This window comes from Microtus oregoni, unplaced genomic scaffold, assembly GCF_018167655.1.
Source record: "Microtus oregoni isolate MIOR12 unplaced genomic scaffold, Mior012 000033F_ref0000390, whole genome shotgun sequence".
Taxonomy (NCBI): Eukaryota; Metazoa; Chordata; class Mammalia; order Rodentia; family Cricetidae; genus Microtus; species Microtus oregoni.
Genome location: NW_024543092.1, coordinates 6,119,275 through 6,144,770, shown reverse-complemented (window position 1 = coordinate 6,144,770; position 25,496 = coordinate 6,119,275). Strand labels below are relative to the sequence as shown.

Here is a 25,496-nt window from a genome sequence, read left to right as displayed (position 1 = left end):
TGAACAAGGTACTGTCTATCAATTCAAATGGAGCTAAACCTCTCTCTCACTAGTAGAAAATACAGTACATGGATTGTCCAAATTCATGAGCAGGGAAAATTACTCCAGTTTTGAAGACAATATGTGTGGTTGGGATTTGATCTAAAAAATACAAAAGGTAGAAAAAAATCAGCATTGCTTTACTGCATAACAATAGGACATGTATAATGAGAAAATTCTTGCAGGATATACCTGTTCACCAGAATATGTGAGGAGAAGCAGAAACTTCTCCTCTCTCTTAGTCCAGCTTTCAATCCAAGCTCTGAGTCTTGGGAAAACAAACTATAGACCAACTTAAATAAAAAAAGGTGTGTGTGTGTGTGTGTGTGTGTGTGTGTGTGTGTGTTTGTGAGAGAGGAGGGGTGGGGAGAGCATGCAGGAGATCTATAAAACAATCTGTACAGATTCATTCTCTAGCACTTTGTCTCTACCAAACTTCCCCACCCCTTTCGCAAAAGCACTTCTCCCTAATTCCGTAAACGCATCCCTTTGTATTTTTAAAGTGCATCACTAGGTTTTTATTGTGAACTGTTGAAAAACCAGTGCTTAGGAATTGAAATCCACACCTAGGGGAAACAGGCCAGTTCACATAATGACAGAGTTGAACAACGTGTGGCTATGGGATGATAAAAGCTTTGACTTGGCACACAGCCCAGCTTTGTAACATTGTAGATGCAAAAATGGAGAAGCATGAGACTCAGCCCCTATAAAGGAGGGCCAGTAAGTTCTTCTGTCTAAGAACCACTTCAAGGAGCAACTTGTAAGGAATCCATTGTACTTCGACAATGACTTATTGGGTGACTCTAAGTCCCTGACTTCCTTCCTTCTTCCTTTCTCCTTTCCTCTAGAATCTTCCTTTGACTTCCTACCCATTCTTGTTCCTTCAGGTCTTGTGTCCTCTCTACGTTTGTTCCCACTTGTCTGGGTTAGAATTGCGCAGTATCAAATTGCCACTGAAGGCTGTGTAGCTTAGTTCTTATGATTCAAGGACACCTGTGAGATCTGTTGCCCACTTTCTTCTGGGTCTATTTGGCAAAGAAGAAGGACTAAGGGCAGGAACACAGAAGACAAGGTCTCCTCTCCCTCCCCACCATTGTGCATGAAAGTATCTTAGAACAAGGCTCAAATTCTTCCATTGCCCTTCTGTTTAGAGTGGAAATGGAGTCCACTCTTTCTCATCTTTGGGTTGCCTCAGTGTTCCCTTTTGCTTTTATAACCAATTTTCTATATTAAATACTCTATTTTGAACTGTATGGCATAGAGTCTTTTGAACAGACTAGATCTATAAGAAATAACAATAAAATATATTTTATTTACCGTGTCCAGAGTTGACTCTCTCAATAAAGCATTAACACGCTAAGATTATTTTTGTAAGTTATATATGTCTAAGAAGTAATAGAAAAAAATGGATTTTAATAACCTCAAAAGAAATTATTATAATAAAGTTTTATGGATTCTCAAAAAAGACATCAAATTATTAATTTATCATTTATGGCATTTGATGTTTAGAAGGTTTTGTTTGTTTGTTTGTTTGTTTGTTTGTTTGTGAAGGCACCTGGTGTGGGAGGTCCTTTTGTCTATGTGTTGATTTTATTGGTTAATGAATAAAGAACTGCTTTGAGCCTATGGCAGGGAAGAACAGAACTAAGTAATTCTGTATGCTGGGAGGAAGAAAAGGCAGAGTTGGAGAGACGCCATGGAGCTGCTGCCAGAGATAGATGTGCTGAAACTTTGGTGGTAGGCCACGACCTCGTGGTGATGCACAAATTAATGGAGATGGGTTAAATTAAGATGTAAGAGTTAGCCAATAAGAACCTAGAGCTAATGGACCAAGCAGTGATTTAATTAATACAATTTCTGAGTGATAATTTCCCGTCTAAGCTAGCCGGGCAGCCGGGAAGAGCAAGTGTACTCCCTGCAACAAAGGGCCTCCCTCTAACAGGCACCACTTCCCAGTTAATATAAATTCATGAATGTTCTATGATCCTTTTCAGGCTGACTATTTTCGCAGTGGCTACTGAGATCTCATTCTCTATCCCAAACCTGGTAGGTGGCAAATTAGTGGTGTTAGAATATAAGTTTTATTATTTGGTAATGGGATTCAGATTCCATTTGTTTCTCTACGTCCCAAGGTGTTTCTGAGAAACAAGCAAAGATATCCCCTATGCAGGTTCTACTGAGAACAGGCACATTTTTCTCTTGCAGAGTACAGAATATTTCTAAAATTGGCCCCTGAGAGATTTGCATTTACGGTAAGTTGTCTGCAACGGTTCAGCAAGGATTACTGGGGTCTCCTATGATAACCTCATAAGGGTGTAACACAGTCACACTGCCAGAAACACTTCACCATCTACGCAGACTGACACAAGCAGGCAGCCTTGTCTCTGAACTTGGGGAGAACAAAGGGCCTCTCTTCTGGAATGTGCAAGCGGAATACTGTGTAAGCACGTGTGTGAGAAGCCAGTCACAGCCTGCAAAGGACAGAAGGACAGGAGATGTTGTGCAGGATCTGGAAATTTTTTCCTGCTATTTTTCTCCTCTACCCTATATCCTAAAAATCAAGATTACTCTATTAACTGTTCAGTAGTGGTCATCTAGAAAGCCAACTCATTGTCAACCAGACTGGAAAAGAGCAAGAAAGTCATTGAGCTGGGGCTTTTCTGTTCTCCCCACACATGACTTGTCATCAAATGTTTTGTTTTTCCTATATGTACAAATCAACCAACCAGGCAAACAAAAGGGCCCAATACAACAAGAATCCATCGGTCTGATGCCTCATAGTATCAGGCAAGGGGAAGTCTGATGCCTCCGGATCTCAGAGGACATATTCCTAAGTACCACCAGATGGCCTACTGGGAAAGAGTTCCACCTAGACAAGAAAGTGGATGTCTACATTGAAGCCCTGCTGTTAGCTCATCCTTGGTGATTTGGCTGAAGTCACTCGTACACCACTGAAATGTCTCTGCATACACTGGAGAGTAATGTCTCGCTATCTCCTTTGCTCCACACTATGGAGGCTATGTGTAGACTCCTTAGTGAACATGAACCATTGAGTTAGTTTATGTTCTGCTCCTAAAACAAAATACTGGAGGCTATAGGATTCATAAAAAAAGAGAGAATTATTTAGTTCACAGTTCTGATGACTAAAAGTCCAAGACTGGACAGTACTTCTTGTCTGCTCCTGAGGGCTTCTTTGGGCAACATCACAATAAAGAGGAGAAGTGATGGCATGCAGAGGGTCTAAGCACATGAGTGACCTGACTGTATAACATACTACTGTCATAATAATATTTTGAATGAGACAAATGATGAACATTAATCTGTTGGAGGATTGATACCCTCCCTCAACGACTTAATAACTTTTCCATTGGTCTTACCTCTTAAAGGTCCCACCACCTCTCCACATGCTCACACTGAGGACCGAGTCATGGTACACAAACCTTTGTGGCACACACACCAACTATAATATCCACACACTAAGGGGCTCACCATGGCTACGGTGGCCATAGTAAGAGTTCATTAGCACCCATCTATCTGGCAGCCATGAGTATAATTAAATTTAATGTAACTTCTTCTGAGAAGGTGCAAGATGATACTAACTACAGCTGCTCTCAGAACTTCATTATTTCCTTAAAGTGGCTGGAGCTACCATGAGGATTTCCTCCCTGACACATCTTCTGAGCTGCTTCAAGCTCTTAGAGGTTCGAAACCTTTCAGCTTTTCTAGTAGTTCATATAAGGCTTTTCAATCCTCCACAGAGAAGCCTAGGTTAGTCTCCGGCCCTAGGGAGCTTAAGTATACCGAGTGCCCCTCCGTATGCCTTGGACCTCCACTGCATGGGTCTGAAGCTCCGGGGCAGAGTAAAGCGTCATGATGACACAGGGAGGGGTCCAGCACTTCACACGAGATCGACTCCAGCCCCAGCTGTGGCGTGTGTGACATTTACGTGACAGCCCGTCTGCTTCTTCAGATGAATCACAGTGAATTAGAGCTGGGGGAACCTATTAGTTTATCTGAGCTGCATGCTTGCCAGCTCACTGCCCCTCCCCTATACTCTATTGCTTCCTGCATCATCCAGCCAGAGTGTAAACAGCCTGTACCTAAAGCCATGTTTTCCAGCCTTCTTCTCTGACCTCACCCTCCCCTCAGCACATCCAGTAAGAAACCCTGGATATTTTATATCATTTTCTCTAGTTTTCTACATATAGTAAAATTATGAGCTACTTACTTCCTCTCCCCTGAATACAATTAAAAATTGGACACTCTCTTTGTTTAAATAATAGTCCACTTCAGGAGAACCAAAGGACTTGGTAGGGAAAGGGCAATGCTAATCACAGTATCTGCATTATTTTGGTATTTCTTAACCCCATGCTGGATTGTCATTTTAGCTACATGCTTGGAACTGAACAGCTTCTGCCTTCTTTAACAATAGCTGGAACAATGACTAAGTGATATTACTGGTTTGATTCTCACATTTACTTTTGTTTCTAAGTTTTAATTTTAAAATAATTGGCAAAATGTTATATCAAGTTGGGCAACATGGAGGTTTGATATATGTATGCATTGTATAATGATTGCCACAGCGCAGTTCATTAACACATCCATCATAGTCCATGCTGTGCTTTAGATCTCCAGAGCTTTCTTTAGTAATAGCTGCCACTATGACTAAGCACCATTACTGGCTTCCACACTTAGTTCTGTTTTGGTTTTTAATGCTGTTATTCATCCCCTTGCTGCCTACATTATATGTAAGTCCCCAGCTTGTCACTGCTATTAAAATAATTACTTAAACTATTTCAGTAGTTTTTATAGTTCCTAACCAAATATCTAGAGATCTTAAATATCTAATGTCATCTAAATACCTATCCAAATAGCAAAAAACCTATATCCTAGCCTAATAGTTACCTATGTCTTAGCTTTTCTTGGCAGTTTTAGCTAAACATAAGGGCATGAGCAGCAATCTCGGGCACCCTTTCTGGATAGTCTTGCTTTCAAATAGCTGTTCTTCTTACTATGGCCCAGGGGGTGAACCTCATTTCTAACAATGTCCAGGGATGCATTTGCAGCTTACCTTAATCTGACCCTTTAGGCAGGGCTCGCTGCACACAGAGCGGACCATCCCGCTTTTGTTCATCTGGATTTTGTAATCGTCGATGTTCAGAACACCTTCATGCCAGGTCCCCACGTGGACATAGTCATAGCGATTGGCTTCAGTGTACTGTAGATTCATGATATCATACCTGTGAGAAGATAAATGTATGTGAGCTTTCTGGGATGTCTCTCTGACGGAGAAAACAGTGACACTTGTAAATAAATTGGTTTTAGTAAAAGAATGGAGATCAAAACTAGGATCATCACACATCCCTGCCTTAGCGCCTGTCACATTTACAGTTTGTTCTGAATAGTTCCTCTCTTCATGAACTATCTGTGTACCATCCATTTTTGATAAATAATTCATTGCTATCAAATCTTTTTTTCTGTTTATACTTCAAAACGTAATGGTATATGTGTTTGATTGGTCAACTCCTTAAACTCTTGTAGTACACTTTGAACAAGTAACAATCCATGAGAACATTAGTTTCTGTGCTTAATTGCCTTTATTTTACATTCCCTTTTTACACTCAGTTGTAATTTTCATTCCAATAAATCTTTAAGTGGGAGATGGAGGAAGTACAAGGCTTAGAATTACTAAGTACAAATTAAACAAGAAGCCTGAAAAGAACGTCCTTCGTTAGTAAAGAGGTCAAGGATTTACCATGTGTGTTATGTGAAGCATGTGTGTAGTATATGTTGTGTTTGCTCCATATGAGTATGGTGTATGTCCTTGAATTGGTGGTACCCATGTGTACTTGTGGAATCTGGAATATAACATTTGGCATCTTCTTCTATCAATCTCTATCTTGCCGCTTAGTGCCAAGGTCTCTCATTGAACCAGAAGCTCATCACTTTGGCTACATGGGTTGGCCAGTTGAGGATCATCCTGTTCCTACTTCCCCCATGTTGGGGCTATAATTATGAGTAATTGTTCCTGGTGTTTTATATGTGTGGTAGGGATTTGAACTCATGCCTTCTTGCTTATCAAGCAAAGCAAGCAGTCTTACCCGTAGCCCCATCTTGCCAGCCAATTTATTATTTGGTACACTGATATTCAAAGAGTTCTCTTCCCTGGTTGAGACAAACACTTGTGAAACCGAACAATCCGAGCCCACTATTTCAGTAGCTGCCAATGTTGCACAAAATATTGAAGTCTTACATAGTAAGTGTGGCACCATGCACTTTTTTTATTTTTCTGTTTTATTTTCTCCCCCAAGGAATGTTACTGCAACCAAAGTATCTTTTGGGAGCCAGAAGATATTTTCCCCCAGGGATACAGCCACAGACAGTTAACAATATGATGGATAGAACAGAGAATTTGTCATTGGGACGTGTGAGCTGGACCTTGTCTCACATTTAAATAGTAAGCTATACTGCTCAGGGCTGTCACTAATTTCTGCAACCTTTTTGGGGATCTTATATGGACTTTGGAACCTAAGACACATCAGAAGCTCCTTTATAATTATGGAATATGCAAATTCATGTGCTAAGACCCTTACTCCAAAGTGGTGGACAGTGATGCGGTCGTGAGGAAGGAGCACTCAGGGTTGAGATTCTTGCCTCTGAAAAGCAACTTGAGAAGTCTCCTTTGAATTTTTGGTACATAAGACCACCATTAAAAGGAACCATCTGTGAGTCAGAAAGCAGACCCTTGTTAGACACCAAATCTGCTGGTGCATTGATCTTAGGTTACCTAATCTGCTGGATTGGGTCCACCAAATATCTATTCATAAACCACAGGGCAGACAGTATCTTATACAACTCCAGGGGTAAGACTCAGCGTGCATTTGAAACATTGCCTAAGATCATCCATAGTTCTATTTCTAGGAACATGTTAATATACTGACTAGTTCTATTACATTTAAAAAAGTGGGAAGACACTGCTGTTGGCGTAGTCCTTCATTCCTGACAATTCTCTAGTAGTCTTCCTTTTACTTTTGTCCTTTTATAACATACAGTAGCTTCCTGAAGCTTTTTGCTCGGCTTCTTACTGGATCTGCTGAGGGAGTGTGGTCTGTAGAGCTCTGCAGTCCTTAACCGCCTGGACTAGAACATGGATCATCATGGCTACCTCTCTTTATGGTTTACTGAAGGAACTAGATGGCAATCGGCCAGCACATTTGCCTGCTCCTGAGCAGTCTTCTATCCCATTTAACCCCATGCCCCTGCTTTCTTCATTCCAGAATACTTTTCTCTTTGAACCTGTGTGTCAGACTGAGTCGCACTCCCAGTACTATGGGCAGCTACAGTGCATCAGCCTGTGTTGTCTTCTGAAATCTATCGGCTGTACCTGGCCTACTTCCTTATCTAGACAATAGATACCCATTTATTGACATTATTTTGCCTGTTCTTAATGTGCAAATGTGTCCTGTCACCCACAGGGTAACTCAAAGCTTCTCCACATCCAGACTCTAACAGTTTCTAAACGTAGCAACTTCCCGAAAGAAAAGCAACTTACAGAAAATAAAAGAAGTTTCCCGTTGCCCAGTGGGGAAAATTTACAGAGTGTGCCTGGAACTCATTATTTATCTTTTGCTGCTCTGGTGTTTGGCTGATACTTATGATCTGCCTTGTTGCTGAGGCTTACTAAAATATTTCAGAGTAGCTCTGAGTGTGGGTTAAGTGGCTATTAATTGTGAGCTCATAGCTCACACTCATCTAGGGGTCAATGAACAATCTACATCTCCAATATCTCTACATTCTGAGTGCATGCCAACGAACCTGTTGCATCTGTTCAATAGGAGTCTTTCCATTTTTTTTCCCCATTAATTTCTGCACTTAACTCCACAGTAGAATGTGACACTTCCTCCCAAGCTTAGTGATGGCTTTGCAAGCTGCCAGCTTGAGCCATCTCTTCCCTATAAATCACTTCCTGAGGTTCTTATTAGCACCTCCTCATTTGCTCTTTCATAGCGAAAACCAGTTCACACTTCATTAGCATTTGGAAGCTGAAAATTTCACAATATTTTCTTATAAAAACACTCTTTTTAAAAAAGTTTCAAATGCTGAAGGAAAAACACAACTACCTAGAAGGTATCAAGGGAGGAAGGCAGGCTTATGGGGAAAAGAGCTTCCAGTATCGGCATGTAAATAGAGCACCCCGCTCTTTTAACTCCGGGGTTTCTCCCAAGTCTTTCCTTTCATTTTATTTAAAATATCCTTATGTAAACCACATCCACACGAAATCTCACCACACTCACTTTATGTTATGTGATGATCAACTAAATAATTCCCAGAGGGACCAAAAGCATGTGATTTATGACAGGAACTAGATCCCCTAGGCAGGTGATGCGAGGAGGAATTGAACTGATTAAGCGGACGAGCCTCATGCAGGAAGAAGTTTACTATTGTAATTAAAGATGGAAGATATAGAAGCTGGTTGCTTTCTTATGATCTGGATGACTAATATATAGAAAAAGAGGAAGGAAGGAAATGTGCATTTACTGAGTGTGAAAATTCTCTGATCCTGTGCTAATTAAACCCTAAGTGAATCCCACAGGTGTTTTGGAGATCTGCTGTTGCTATTATTAATTTTATTATTATTGCTGTTTGGGATCATGGAGGAGGGCTTACAGTGCAAGTCTGAACCTCTGCCAAGCCTCATCTCCAGTGGATTCAGGATTAAAAGAGTGGGATTAGATGGGTCTGGATCGCGAACCCTTTATGTTCCTCTTGATACCACTCCCTAAGGTATTTATAGCCCCCCATTCCCAGACCCTGCAACACCATCTCACTCGCATCCCATCGACACCTGCCCCCACTGAACTGGCTGGCATCTTGGAAGGAGTCCTTTAGTACGTGATTTTAGTTGTTGACAAAGGCATATCATTTATCCTTCATTGAGCTGTTGGATTTTTACGGGGAGATTCCAGTTAGCCCACACAGGAGATTCTCCACAGGTAAACCTTGACACTTCCATACAAAGTCTCCCACGATACTTCTGTGGTGACACAAAGAAATTTTCCAGCAATTCTGCCTAATTTGAGGGTTAAGCAAAAAGTAGCGTGGTGTGGCAAGGTGATTGCAAACCCCAGAGGCAGATCACACTGCCTCTGCCACTTCGTCTCTGTTGACGTTCAGTGACAGGCTTACTTTGACACTCTTTCATTATCTGTCAGAGAAGGAAGTCAGTGTACCAACAGTCATAAGACTTAAATAATGACCTTAGCATAAAACATGTTTCCCTAGAGATCTCTAAATCTATAAAACCATACTCTGGAAGATAGCAGGGACTGTATGATGGGTTCACCACATCATCTATAGGCTCAGAGCCTTTGACCTTCCTGCTACAGATTTCAATCCCTCTGTCATTATCTCTTTCCTAGGAAAATCTGTATGAATGAATACAGCTAACATCAACACAGAACACATTCACGGTGCACCAATTATGTATAAGCTCACTGATGGTATCAAAACAAATGTTGCAGAACAAATTCTGTGCAAACTGATGCAAAGGAAAATTATATATATATTTCCTTTTCGATTTGCTGATTATTCATTTTGGAAAGCCACTACAAACCAAAATCCAGTCCACAAACCCATGAGTCTTTCTTCTTTTAAGACATATGAACAGAACAGAAACATGCTTCAGCCTGAAAGATAAGAATGTGTGGTTTGGTTCTTGTCACATAATATTAATCAGGTGTGGTATGCATAATATTTCATGAGGAGAACAGCACTGTGTCCATCAATGTGAATGGTGCTGGCTAGTGCAGGCAGTGCTTGCTAAGGTTCTACTATCCAAGTGCAATGCTTTCAGGAGATGTCAGGAATCCTGAGGGAAAGGCCAAGAGATTTCTCAGTGTGAGGGTAGCTAGCAGGGTAAAAGATTCTTAGAGTTAAGCATGTAGTAGTTTGACCTTTACAAAAGTGGTGTGTTCTTTGTTTCATCTAATTTTTTTATCCGTCTAGATGATTTTATCTTCAACACTACCAAACCGTGGAACCCAGTTGCCACTGTCTGGCTCAGTGGTCATGAGAATAGAGATTCTTTACCTTCCAGGAGCATCCCCCTTCTCATCGAACCACACCTCCTCTCCAGAGACGCCAACAAAGGAGGATTTGATGAGGAAATCCAGGAGCTTCCTGCCATCAATGGGCTTCATGGCATCACACAGGCCCACATGGCCGGGACACAGAGCATGGTGCATGTTCTGCAACCCGTGCGCCATGGCGTAGATGGCATTGATGACAAACCCCATTTTACTGTCCTGGACATAGTTTTCTTCTAAGCTTTCATTGCCTGTAACAAGAAAACGAGATCACTGCCAAGGTCACAAGCATGAATCAAATCAGGGCTATATACTCATTGCTCAGTGCAAATCGGGGATACACACTGAAGCTCAATGCAAGCCAGGGCTACACACTCATTGTCCAGTGCAGATCAGGTCTAACCACCCAATACTCGGTATAGTTCAGGGCTCCAGACCCTAAAATGAACCATGACACTGGCAGAAGCAAAGCCCACCTTGAACTATTGACCGACTGTACTATATTCTGTCTGAAAACAGCATTTTCCATTCCCTCTTCTTTATTAAGTTAATATTTTATGAGTTATGAAGCAAGCAGCATTGAAGTAAAAATAAAGAATTTTCATATAAGTCAATTATCAAGGAGCAATGGAAAGAATTCTTTTCCCCTTTCTTTTGCAGGTATATGCAAACTTCCCAGTCTCGTGGTAAGGAAAAACATTTTTTGCATCTGTTATGATGATCTGTAATTCATGGTAATTCTATTTGTACAGTGTCTGATGGCTTGTTTTTGTGACTCTCTTTATATTGTCATCTCTAGTGACATGCAAACCCAGTGTTAGAAGAATTATGTTTCAAACACATTTGTCAATCAGCAGGCACTCTGCTAAAGTGTTTCGTGGTGAAGTCATACTCTACATCAAATTTAGCCCCTTTTACTTGTGAATCACAAGCTTTGTTCCTTGTGAATTTTGAAAGCCCTGGATCATTCCTACCCCTGTTTTAGCTGAGTAAAGCTTCCCCAACTTCCAGCTAGCTTTATAGCCACTGTAGCATTAGATCTGAGCTCCATATTGGAAATCTCTATTTTAGAACACATATCTGTGCGAGAAAGCTAAAGACCATTTGGGCTTTGTGAAATAAATTAACACTTTTGGAAAACTAAATAAACTTTGCCTATATCACCAGCATACTTTAGGGATCCTGGACTTGGTCTTTAGATTCACTCTTACCAAGAGCTAGCTGAAGGTATTTAGAGAGTCTAGATTGAGCTTCTAGAAGGAACAGTAAGGAATTTTGACCTTGATGTTGAACTTGGAATAAAAATAGATATTACTAGAGTTCTATTTAAAGAATGGTCTATTTAGTTGGAATTGAGACAGATACTTGAGTATCAGCCCTAAGAGTGAGGTGCAAATTATGGAATCAACTCAAATCCATCTTCCAAATGCTTGAGAGGTCCATGTTAGAGGAGTGCAATTTGCTTAAGTACTATTTGTCACACTGAAAGAAAATCTTCCAAGAGGAATCCAAGAGTAAGAGCGGTCAAGAGGGCATTTGAAAAATCAAACCGCACAAAGGGAAGGCACAGCATTGGAACAGGCAGAAAGTACAGATACACCTTACAAAGGTTGTCACGTCTTTGAAATAAGGTCACTAAGGTCTGTTGGTATCCCCAGGAAAACCTGTCTTAACCCAGTGGCTGCCCAGTGGTACTTCATTCATCAGTACCAAGGCAAAATGTATTCTTGGATATCTGTGAAATCAGTGCTGTTCTTGTGATCCTTATTTAGGGTGATCATGTAACTTATCCAAAATGGGTCATTTCTTTTCAGAATGCAAGTGAGTGGGAATCGTAATGTTTCCAGAATATAAGTGCTAAGAAGGCAAGCTGGGGAAACTGACATACGTTCTAGAGGCTGTGACCTCCAACTATACCTAGTTAGTGATCATATATGGGTAATATTTATGTATGGACACAGGTAAATATGAACACATGTAAGTATACTATATAGTCAGAATAGTCACATTAATTTTGATTAATTTTATAGTTATTTAGTTTTTATGGCATAATATAATAGCTACAGATTTTGAGTTTATGTTATAACAACACTCAGTAAATGAAATTTTCCAGATAGACATTAACCTTCCCATTTCACAGACAAACATAGAAAGAATAGGCTGTAATATGGATCCAATGTCTTTCCTTTTTCAGTTATGCTCAGTGGGGCAGATACAGGAGGCAGAAGGCAGGCTGTTGTGCTGGATACCAAAATCTTTCTAAGTCCAAGTTAGTGTGTCTCGCGTGGATCATTCCACATGTGCACAGATGCCGTACTAGTGAGAAGTTCAGGCATTCAGTCCACCAACAGCATATCATGACATAGAAGTGCAGCCTGCCTGTATTTGTCATAGAGAGACCTAGGAACCCTGACAATGTTTCTAAGCAATGTTCGCAAGGTAAGTCATTCTTGCTCACCCAGTAAACCTAATAGCACAGAAATCTTTCTGTCCTCCTAGTCCACTGGCCCTTCACATGAAAGGGGCAGCTACAATCAATGAAAACTCTCTCTTCAGCTACAAGCCCTATTGAGTCCACTATAGTAAGTGAATTTTTGGCTTGTACAAGAACATTTGCTTTGTCACAACTGCCCCAGATCATATTGCAGAGATGTGTCATATGCATCTCTGTATATCTATCTACTTATCTATCTATCTGTCTGTCTGTCCGTCCGTCCGTCCGTCCGTCCGTCCGTCCGTCCATCCATCCATCCATCCATCCATCCATCCATCCATCTATCTATCTATCTATCTATCTATCTATCTATCTATCTATCTACCTATCTATTTACCTCTATCATCCATCCATCTATCCATCTATCTATCTACTTACCTCTGTCATCTGTCTATCTCTATCTATCTACTTATCTATTTATCTATCTCTATCTATCTATATATCTCTATCTAGTTATCTATCTATTTATATATCTATCACCTATCTACTTACCTCTATCATCTATCTATCTATCTATCTATCTATCTATCTGCTTATATCTATCTAAGTAACTATATGTTCTATGGAGTGTTTGTGTTTATTTGTTTGCTTGCTTTCCAAGTCCTCCAAAGATAATACATTTTCAGAAACGGTGAATTAATAATTGAAAATTACCAACATTGTTATTTGGTGGGAAGGTAAAAGCATTTCCATTCCCTGGGATTTACTGCCTTTTCATAACACCAGTCTCTGTGTTATTTGTGAGAAGGGGATTTCATGTTTCTTTTTCTGTGGTGCATTAATTGTTATAGACGACTAGGGGGTCATTAAACCATCACCTTTTAAAATATACTAAGTAGAACCAAATAATTGAGGTTGACGGTGTTTATTTACCTTCAAAAGAATACCTGCCTGACGGCTTCATGGAGGATTGTGAAAATAGTTACCTCAGCTGTAAATAGTAATTTTGTTCTTGCTGCAGACGCACAACAAACACAATAAATTGTTCCTGGAGTCAGTGGCGCATAGGCCTCCATGAGCTTGGGAATTCACATTGAACATTCTGAAATCAGGGCACTCGGGTGCTTGGGCAAAGAACCAGCAGTTCGTCATTGATATTCAGGCTGGCTACCCAGCACAACGGCATAATGAAAGGAACTCTGGACTAGGCAACTGCACAGCCCTATCTAGAGACAGCTCTCCCATTGCCTGTAAACAACACACTTCCAATAAGCCCTGGAACTTGGTCTCAATTTCCTAACCTTGAAATAGCACACTTGGAATAGATAATTTTGCTAAAGTTCTGTCCCTTTTTAACCTCTCCACGCAGCTCCTCCAGCTCCAATTACTGGTCTTTGTGGTTGGCAGAGACCATCATCTATATTAGCTTTTTCTCCCCTTGCAGGAGAAGACATTAACTCAGGGAAGTCAAACTGTGTGGAAAAGAGCTGCCTCCCTTCACCTAGTGCTTCTTCCTGATGACCTTTGCTCTTTAGCCTCTCCTAACCACTTACCCTGAGGGCAGAATGAGGAAAGGGGCCTACTGTGTCTCTTTGGCTGAAAGTCAGGCATTTCACCCAAACATATGATTTGGCTTTCTGGCCTGCAGAGATTGTAAAACTGTGGGTTGTGTTTTTCAAGTTGCACTGGAGACTGGGCAGGTTATTCTGTCCAACTCTAAGGTCAATGTTTAAAAGTCATTTGTGGGTAGGTGTGTAACTAACACAAGTCCCTAATAACTGCAAATTTTTGGTCAGTTTTTCTTAACTTTCTCAAAATTTTTAGCCACAAATGGTAGCTCACACCTGTAACCCTAAAGCTTGTGGGGCTGACACAGAATTACTGAGTGTTCAAGGCTCAATTAGGCCACATGAGGTTACATCATGAAGCCTTGATTCAAATAAAACAAAACTCAAAGCTTTCTCACTGGGAATAGACTCACCTACAGTAAAATGCAGAAGCTTTTACTATGCAGGTAAATGAATTTTCACATATGTGCATATCTATGTAACTGCTCAAAGATATCAGCATAGGGCATTTTCAGAAGCTAAGCATGTATTTGCTCCATATATACAGCCAATGTTTCTTCCTTTGGATAGTGCAGGTCCCAACTATTTGACATTCAGGTTCTGCCTCTAATTGGTACATTTTTAATTTTTAAAATTTTGTTTGCTATTAGCATGCAAATGTATTATTGGCATTTGCATAGAAGTCCTGGTGTCCTGAAACCTTGATAAACCACACTTACTTTTTTATCACTGCTCATCTTTGAGACAGGGTCTTGACTTTGAATAAACCATCCCACCTGGCTTCTCCAGCATAAATCAACATGATTGGGTTATTTTGCTTATTAATTCTAATTTTACACAGTTTTTAAATTATTTTGTTCACTAACATTAACTATAAAACCGATGTTTAATCAGCTTGCTCCAGGTCTACTTGTTTGGAAGCAAATTTAGGAAGGAAGTGCATTGGTGAGCCCTCTGAAATACCGATAGTTGAATGTTCAATGACCCATAACTGACAAGGACAGGGATCGTGTACAGGTGCAGCTATTTCCTGCCAAATAGCACTGTGCATGCCTGCAGCAGCCCTGTCCAGTAACTGACGAGGCCGCATGACAAACAGTATGGTATTTATAGCAAAACAAAAAAATTACAAAAACTTTCATGTGTATTTGTTCTGCATTTTTAAAAATAATACTGGCCTACTTTATGTGTCCTAAGTTGCACAATATAGACAATATATTGAAATAGTAGCTCCAGTTAAAGCAACCTTGCTGGTGTCTGCACTTGCCATCGTATTAATTTGTTCCCATTGAGATGCCTATGAGTCTGGTAGCATTGACTCTTTCAAATATAGGTCCTTGGCATTAACGTCAAATTGAGAAGATGAATACAATAAGCAATATTTTACTTTCTTATAAAATAGGGGAAATTCTGGGAACTATCACTAAATACATTTCTCCCTGGGGAGGTGGAGAAATCTTTCATTGTCTTGACATTTGTCTCTCCACGGCTTCATTATATGTTCAATACACAATTTGATACAGTGTCATATAGATTGGAATAGAAAGGTCGATGATTATTTTCTATGGTTAACGAGTCAAGTGAAGAAGATGGCATTCAGATTCCTTTGCATTGCCAAGTAGTAGATTTATTGAAGGAAGATTAATCTGGCCATTTTTAAAATACCAACTTCCAAGTATACAGTACCCTCAATATGGCTTAAAGGCTTAGGCAGCTAGATTTTCTAGACATCTTTCCCAGAGAGAATTTATGATAAGATTCAGAATAGCCTAATCTATGTTCAAGTCTAGGGCATCTGAATGCTTTGTTTCCCCTAATACTACATTTTTCTCATCCCACGTGCTTTCTCTCTGCTAATATCACAGAAAAATATGACCTTCCTTTTACTTTCTATACCTTGTATTAAAATGTAAATGAACTCCTCTGTGGGATCAGAGGGAAGAAAAGGAAGGTTGTTTAGTCAAGTCTAAGCTATCACTGTTATTGTTAGTTGAATTCCTATTGCTTAATCCTAGCTGTTCTTCACATGGCAACAATCAGACATTTTTCTAAGTACGTCTTTACAATCTATTGTTAAGACAGAAACTTCTCCATTATATGGTGCATAAATAGCAGAATTGTTACCATTTGAAGATAATATATGGTAAGCCTCAGCTCCCTGAAAACACTGCTGTGTTTAGTTGATTCATATTTCAGAAACTTATGGTGTGTGGGAATAACAAGTAAGGAGAACTGCTGGTGTGTTTAAATATCCTGAGGATACTTAAGTAGTATTCAGCTGAACTGTGAGACTCCGTGCCTCTCTAGGGAGAGAAAACAGGGCAGCTTGCTGTGCCTTTGCTTTTATTGTTGCGAGGGCAGAGAATAGCATCATCGAATTGCAAACCACACCCCCTGGAGTAAAATCTTTGCAGATCCTCAGGAAGTACTTGGCAGCTCATTGTAGAGACTGCATATATTACAGAGAGCTGGAGCTTTTGTTGAGTGTGAGAAGTCTGCCTGTTGTTAAAATACACCAGCAACCAGCCCCTTCATCAACCACCTGCCGCTCTGGAACCATTTGAAGCCCGTTTCTCTCTTGGTCTCTCATGCATGCCAAGGAAAGCAGGTCTATGTGTGTAGCACTGTCTCTGTGTCTTTATGGGTGAAAGGAAGGATGCTGCCTTTTGTACATGGGAGTCCATGGTTTAGCGCTCCTACCTTCTTTTTGATGTCCTATCAGCAGAGTGTTCCTTATGAGTCACCCCACTTTTATACTGTAGTGACTTAGACTGAGTGACTTAAACAGTGGAGAGAGTAGCTTTGGCTGAACCTGAAGTACTGTGGGGGCGAACTCTACTAACTTAAGACTGATTTCCTTATGGCTCCAGAAAACAGCTCTGGTAACTAGAAACTGACCAATTTATATACATAAAAATATAATTTGGGACATATTAATCCATTTCCTAGTCTTTAGGGTTTTAGTCCTGTAATCTGTAAGTCGGACAGGTGCAATGAGAGCACTGGAAGCTTCGATTTACTGGAGATTTTGGTATTTAAACCTAGAGCATGTGGTTTATTACATGCCTCTGGCATCTGGGAGTAAGTTATACTGTGATTTTTCATTTCAGACTGATTGCCTCTGGAGACTATTTGCTGCTATTTACATGAATAGTGTAATGAATTTATCAGTCTAGGCAAACTATGACACCACCTTGTCCCCATGTCACAACTCTTGGGATTTCTTGAAAGCCATGTTCCCTTTTCTGTGATGTTTCCCAACAGCATCTCCTGGACAAATCAAATTTGGGATTCCCAAGGGCCTACTAAAGACTCATTGCTAGTAAGATTTTGTCGATAACTGTCACAGACATTTTAAAAAGTAGCTTCTAAGATCAATATTGTCAAGAACACATAGACAAAGATCTCTTAGCCAGAAACGATCAATAAAACACATGCAGGGTCTAGATTTCATGCAAATCCATTTGGATATGCCAACCACTCGGCTCAGGCTGTGATGAGAATATTTACAGAAACAAGAAAGCCAAATATAATTCTATACTAAGAAGGATCACCTTGAGAGGTCACAGGGCTGATCCAAAATCTGCTCAAATTATACTCAGAGAAGGAGTGTAAGCATTATTCTACTCTAGTAGAAGAAAATTGCTTCTCACGGGAAATGTATTAACAAATCTGAAATAGCTGCCCATGCATATAACAAGGTTAAACAAAAAAATAAATCAATGGCAGATGGTATAAGCAGTGTATATCACTGGTGAAATCAGAGGTTGTAGAAAAGCAGAAAAATAAAGTTGCATAAACTATGAGATATGAGAATAGAGTAAATTTAATAAAAGCTAATGAATATATATAGAAATATCTACATGTGGTTTTAAATCCTTTAAAATTTTATGCATATGTACCTGTGTTACCTGTGTGTTTCTGTGTCCGTGAATATGTGCATACTTATGTGTAGGTGTCTGTAGAGTAGAGGCCAGAAGAGGGTTTCCGGTCCTCAGGAACTGAAGATGCAGTTGATTGTGGGCTACCGGATAGGAGTGCTGGGAACTGAAGCAGGGCATTCTCCAAGAACAGTAGCAAACACTCAAGCACTGAGCGGTTTCATATATATATATATACATTTCCTAGTTATGAAAACCAAACGAAAAGCACTCCAAATTTCAGAACTACTCAATATTCAGATCTTGGTATCTAATACACATTCACACATGCATGCATGCACACACACGCATGTACCAACACTCTTTGGAAGAGATAATGATTTAGAGATGGGACAGCAAAGGTGGCTCCATTGTTAGGAGCACTGGCTATTCTTCCAGAAGACCTTGGGTTCCCAGCACCTACATCGTGCTTCACAATCACCCGTAACTCCAGCTCTATGGCATTCAACACTTCTTTCTTCCACAGGCACCACACACATATATAAAACACAGCTGTATGTGCAGATAAAACACAAATACATGTAAAATAAAACAAAAATAAACCTTTAAATACTTTCTAAAAGTAATTATGTGGAAGGTACGGTAACTATGCACAGTGAGCCCAGAGATTTTGTGTTCTCCAAAAAGTGAAAACTCCTCAAAAACGCTACAATAAAGTCAAGTAAAAGACTTCCAGTGGCCAAAGCTAAAGCAATTGAAACAACCAAATCAACAATTCCATATGGGAATATGATCCAGGATATAAAATAATTGATCATACCAATATAAATAAAGCCTAAGAGGGGAGAAATAAATTTTAGTGGAGGAGAAAATACAACTCTTCCAGTCAAAATAATTGCAAATCATGTGGGTAGCTGCTTTGTCTTTTACACAGACCAACGTGATTCTCCACTCCCAGGTGTTCGTGTAGCTAGTGAACTCCTTCCTAAAGTGACAGCATTAGCAAAGCTTTAAAGGTAACAGTTCATAGTGCCAGACTGGTTAATCACACCTGACCCACGTGATCCATGCTAACCCAGTGTGCACTAGACTCTTGGGAAGGTGTCTTTTTCTTTTACCAGTCACAGAGTGGTGCATGAATCACCAGACATACATCAGCTAAGTCCAAATTTAAGGATGTTCTATTAAATACCCAACTGGTACACCTAAAAACTGTCAAGGAAGGCCATTATACAAAAGGACTGTGACAACCTAATGGAACTCAAAAAGACAGGGAAGAAAATGGGTTATAATATTTTGAATACAAATTTGAGGGGAAAAAAGAAAGGAAAAATTGGTTAAAATCTAAAGTTTGAAGTTTAATTAAAATAATGCATCAATAGTTATTCATAACTGTGGTGAATGTCAGGCAGAAATACAAGACATCAGTGACAGGGAATGCTGGGTGCTTCATGAGCCTATCACACTTTCCTCACAGCTTTTCTTTAAAAGAGTTTTTTTAAAAAAAAATACCTATTTTCTTAAGTGCCTAAGAATTAGCATCATATCTCAGTCTAGCATCAAGTAATAAATAAGAGATAGCATTCTCAAAAGCTCTGTGGAGGGGATTTAAATGGTTTAAAAACATTATCCAATTCACCTCACAAGGCCTAATGGAACGGATGGCATTGGCACACTCAGCCCTCCCCCTCCCAGTTCTTTCCCCACAATCCCTTTCAGCTTTTCATTCTAGCCCCTCTGCATTTCTTTATAACTTCTGCCAACTCCACAGAATCACCCTCTACCAGGGACCCCCAGTGCGGCCTCATTAGGCTGGGATTCAGAGTAGGTGACCTTTATTGTCTTTCCTGCTCTCCATCCCAGGTCTCACCAGATGCCTTAATCTTAGTCTGGCTGAAGCTTGCCTACAGGAGCCCCCTCTCTCAACCCATTTCCACCTCATAGGGATTCAGCCTCTTGGTGTAGATCCAGAGTTCCTCCAGTTCTTTCCTGTTGCTCCTGCCATCCTTTCCTCCTAACCTCCCTACATTCCTTTAGGAGACCAGGTGACCCACTTAAGCCCTCTCTACCAGTGAGCTCACAGCCACCATACTGGGCTGGGAGCCAGAGTGTGTAACAGCAACTAAAGAAGGGAACCCAACTCAAAAAAAGATGAGACCAGATATCTATGCCAAGAAACACTTCCAATACCACAAACCCAGATACCTGGATCCAAATGCAAGAGCACAATTATGAGCAACCAAGACAATAAATAGGCCTTCTCCAGAAGTCATCAATCCTATTGCCATAGGCCCTGAGAAAAGAAATGTAGTTGAAGCACAAGACAGGGAATGGGTGGTATTCCTTTCCTGTGATTAATGATGAAAAAGCAGAGGTGACACGGGTCAAATAATTTTTCCCAGGTCAGAAAGCTCATTACTAGTAGTTGTGATAATAACACCTGACTACTCTAGTGCCATGTTCCTCTCTCTCCCCTGCCCAGTTGCAGACCCAAAGTAACATTATTCTCGGCAATATGTGGAAAGACATGACATCATTGTGATAAACAAGTGGTTGGTGTATAAAATGATGTTTGTCCTATGTTATAGACCATCTGAAACTTAAGAGACCTTCAATACATTTTATCTCAATACAAGGGTGTCATGATTTGCTTCACATAAATGTTATGACTGTAGAGATGAGATTATTTTCACGGCTCTTGAATATGAATACTATTCATTGTTGTGTGTAACGTTAATGTTAACTTGACATAACAAGAATAATTTGAAAAGAGATTAACCCAGAAGAATCGGTGTTCTTGATACTATAAACATGGGACTAATCTAGTCACAAGTTGCTTATAAACTCATCTTTCAAGGTTTGGGGGGAGTTCCCAGACTCTGCCATATGTATTCCTTCTGAACATAGTTGTCCATGTACTAGAAAAGCTCAAAGACACCTTCTGTTCTAGGAACACATATCACAGGAGGCTAACTTAACAATCAAACTAATCAAGTGTTCTAGGCATTTATACAACCCGGCTGTTAATATAATTTGGGGGCCAAATGAAAAGAAAACTCTTCAAAAAGATTCTAGGGCAATGCAAAGAGCTCCCCAGGCATCACTTGCTCATGCTCATGACTGGAATGGAAACAACAGATAGGAGTGAGCTCCCTTCAGCTGTTGTTATTCACACGCCTCTATGGAAATCATGCTTTTGTCACCTCCGTAATTATATATTTTACTCATGTGACTCTTCTTAACCTTCAGAGGATAAATCGTCTGATGTCCTAAATAAAGTTGACTACTGAATGAGAAAAAGAAAAGAAAAAGAAAGCTGACCATTAAATTTCAAAAGGAATAAACCAAGGTAAGTAATAATAAAGCGAGTGTGAAATAATAAATAACAGAGACCAGTAAGGAGCTCGTCACCCTAGTTCCAGAAGTAAAAAGCACTGATAATGGAGCTCTCTTATAATCGTGCACAGATGTTCCTTTATGTGACTTGACTTAAACATCTGTGTGCATGTATGCAAGGCACTGTAGTTTTGGGGGATTTGATGCTTTGCAACCTCCTTCAAGCCACCTCACAGAGGAAGGGGAAACCTGATTAGGAGGGACACTCTGAGCTGTCTCAACACTGTGGCTGAGGTTAGAGAAAAGGCTTTGGTTCCACTTTTCTGATTTCTTACATGACTACAAACAAAAGAGTAGGAGCAGAGATGACTTGTATCCTCAGCTGTCAACAATAAGGACTTTACAGAATTAATTCGCACCATGGCATGTATACTCTATCTATCCTCAGGAATATTTGCAATAGGAAAAGCAGGAAAAAAAAAGGGGGTGGCCAGTATGACAATGTGACATGGATCAACGAAAAAAGGTTTTACTAGTGGTAAGGTCAATAGAAAAACCATTAAAAGCCTTTTCACTGAGGCATTGATCTCCCAGCTTTGCCCTGATAGCTCACGGAACTGTAAAATGAAGGCTGCAAAATTTCCTTTTGTCTTACCTATGAGCGAATGACAGTAGTCACACATGCTTGCAACTGCTCCTAAGAGTTGGAACACCATGCAGCTTTTTTCAAGCTGTATTAATTCAAGAGGAAAGGCCTGTTCAACATGCAAGGTGTATTGTGGTGTAGCATGTGCTTCTACTGTCCTGGATTCCTGCAATTTAGTGCTATTCTGGTGCCAGGAATAGCAGCTCAGAGTAGCTTAGACACACACACACACACACAAAAGATATTCTTTGTGTCATTTTGAGGCTAGAAATCAACCAGAACCTTATATCTAACCCTAGTGGCAACAGAAAAATGCACCATTGCAAGACCAGAGTGGACACTATCTGTATATGTGTGAAGTCTGAGTAGTTGTACAATGGTGTAGAAGGTCCTTTTGTTTATGTGCTGCTTTCATTGGTTAATCAATAAAGACACTGCTTGGCCTGATAGGGCAGAACTTAGGTAGGTGGAGGAGACAGAACTGAATTCTGGGAGGAAGAAAGCAGAGTCAGAGAGAGAGCCGCTATGGAGCTGTCGGGTCATACATGCTAAATCTTTCCCTGTAAGCCATGACCTTGTGGTGATTTACAGATTGATGGAGATGGGTTAGATCAGGATGTGACAGTTGGCCAGTAAGAGGCTAGAGATAATGGGCCAAGCAGTGATTTCATGAATATAGTTTCTGTGTGATTATTTCAGACGTAAGCTAGCGGGGAGGCTGGGATGACAAGCAGCCTGCTCGATCCTGTTACGGTACAAGTTATTCAGACAGTCCCCTCCTACATTATATCAACTGTTCTTCTCCAGCATGACTGGCAGTTCAGGAATGAGATGATGATCTAACTGGGTGTGGTTATTACTGATGGTGACTACAATACATTTCATAACATTCTAATAAAACCTAATATGATTTCTATAAGCTATCATTTGAGATTGCTGGATAAAACTATAATATAAAATGAAGTGTCTAGTTAATGTATTAGTCAAATTAGGAGCTCTTCGTGTCTGTAGGGATGAAAAAAAAAAGCTGTATAAAAACGGGGGAAAAGGAAAAGTTCAGGCAATTCTTTCAGTCTAAGTAGTAGGGATGGTCCTCAAATCCCTGAAAGGCAGAAGCAGGCTTACATTCCATTTTAAGATCAAGGGCTGGGTATAATTGGAAGAGAATTGTCCAAGGCTCACACATGGTCATGTCCCTAATGTAATAAGTATATCAGTATGTGAAGTAATAGAAATTTCTAATAGCTGTTAAAATCAAATTAAAATGACAATGTCAGTTCATTCATTGACATTATTTAATATGAAAAAAGGAATTTAATTCTGCAACGATTGCATTGTCATTTTGAAAACTGCTCACTCAGCAAGTCATGAAGCACACCTGCGCATGTCTAACTCAATGCTTTTGGTACATACATAGGGTGGAATGGTGGAGGTTCCACTTTACGAAAAAGCCAACCATTGTGGACTCCCAAAAACTCTCATGAAGGAGATAAGACCTAAGATTCTTATTAGGCATAGGTACTATAGATAGTGAAGACAGGAGACAGAATTAGAAGCTCCTTAACAGTAAAACATAGATGAAACCAAAGCCAGGGGAAATACGGGTAGAACATGGAGGATCTAAGTTTCAATGAGCAGCTTGACTAAAGCTGACAATAACAAAGGCCACTATGTGTTGAGACCCACATAGTGTGTCTCACAGTTAAGCGGGAGGTGAAAGAGAACCCCTGTCATCTTCAGCATGGAGCACTCAGGTCATCTTACGACACTATTTACTACACTTGTCTTCAGACCCTGTCTCCTAAATGGACCCGGCTGCTGTGAGTACACCAGCAATGCCCACAGCCATGGTACTTGACGTCTTAGATACCGGGTTCCAAGGAAGGGGGTGAATTGTGAGGGTGAAGCTCACCTTCTCCTATCGGTCAGAGATAAGCTCAAACCACATTCAAAATTCAGACAGGATGGGTAAGCTTGTTGTTATTGGTTACTTTTCTTCTAGAAATACAATTTCACTTTTACTCTCATCAACTGAATATCTAAATGCCCATTTTATCACATCTTGACCAACACTAGATAGTATAATTTTGCATATTGTCAGCCAATTTGATATATGGACAATTATTGATTTTTGCCTTTTTGGTTTTAAGAGTAACCTCTTTCTCTTTTCTAGTATATTCATCCTCCTGATTATTCCCTTGCTACTTTGAAATTGATAGTGATAATAGTTATTAAAGTAGAATATTTTATTTTATTTTTTTTCTCTTTTATTTATTTATTTATTAAAGATTTCTGTCTCTTCCCCTCCACCGCCTCTCATTTCCCTCCCCCTCCCCCAATCAAGTCCCCCTCCCTCGTCAGCCCCAAGAGCAATCAGGGTTCCCTGCCCTGTGGGAAGTTCAAGGACCACCCACCTCCATCCAGGTCTAGTAAGGTGAGCATCCAAACTGCCTAGGCTCCCACAAAGCCTGTACGTGCAGTAGGATCAAAAACCCATTGCCATTGTTCTTGAGTTCTCAGTAGTCCCCATTGTCTGCTATGTTCAGCGAGTCCGGTTTTATCCCAGGCTTTTTCAGACCCAGGCCAGCTGGCCTTGGTGAGTTCCCGATAGAACATTCCCATTGTCTCAGTGTGTGGGTACACCCCTCGCGGTCCTGAGTTCCTTGCTCGTGCTCTCTCCTTCTGCCCCTGATTTGGACCTTGAGATTTCTGTCCGGTGCTCCAATGTGGGTCTCTGTCTCTGTCTCCTTTTCTCACCTGATGAAGGTTAATATTCAGGAGGATGCCTATATGTTTTTCTAGCCATAAATAAAGGACATTGAGCCTATGATCCTAGAGAAGCTACATAAGAAGGAGAACCCAAAGTAGAATATTTTAAACAGTTACCTTTTTTGTTAATCCTGTTGTATATTGTAGATAAGCTCAAAATGTTTCTGACTTATCAAAGCACACCACTAAGTTATGTCATCTTGCAAACAGGAACTTCTTGGCAGGAGGCAGCTGGAGGGAATGCATCTGGATATCTGCCTTAGCACAGAGACCTCAAGTTCCATGAGAAAGCAAAGCCATGTGCAGGCAGCAATCCCAGAAACTAGAAAGCTGGCTTAATATTCGTGCCATTCCCATATTTAGTTTACAGTTCTTGTTTACTCTGCCCAGTGAATGTTTTACCAACATCCCTCTCAAGTGAAATCCTTTCATTACAAAATTAATCCAGTATTAGTTTACCCAACATGTGATAACATTTTAGAACCTCTTTTCATTTCTCAATGACTATCATCACTGGTCTTTTTGAAATTCATTCGTTAAATTCTGATTACTGGGCCCCATCAGAGAACCCCTCCTTTAAAAACAAAAGGATTTACTGATTTTATAATGTAAAGCACTTTGGAAGTCTCACATACTTCAAAGATCAAGAGTCATATCCTGGAGGTAGATTAAGAAGAATTTCTTGACAGAAGTCCTGTGGGCGGGCACTTCAAGAATGAGAGGCATGGGAGCTGAGAT

The 25,496-nt window shown here is 40.2% G+C and overlaps 1 protein-coding gene across 3 annotated transcripts in view; it reads right to left on the bottom strand.

Annotated features, from left to right (window-relative positions):
* The window catches only part of Grm1 (glutamate metabotropic receptor 1), a 383,399-nt gene that overhangs the window by 54,791 nt on the left and 303,112 nt on the right, over positions 1-25,496 (bottom strand). For all 3 annotated transcript variants that reach the window (XM_041680170.1, XM_041680171.1, XM_041680172.1), the window contains exons 5-6: positions 10,129-10,375; positions 5,111-5,279 (exon numbers count right to left, since the gene is read on the bottom strand). In XM_041680170.1, coding sequence (XP_041536104.1) covers positions 5,111-5,279; positions 10,129-10,375 — 416 coding nt within the window. The remainder of the gene's footprint in view (positions 1-5,110; positions 5,280-10,128; positions 10,376-25,496) is intronic.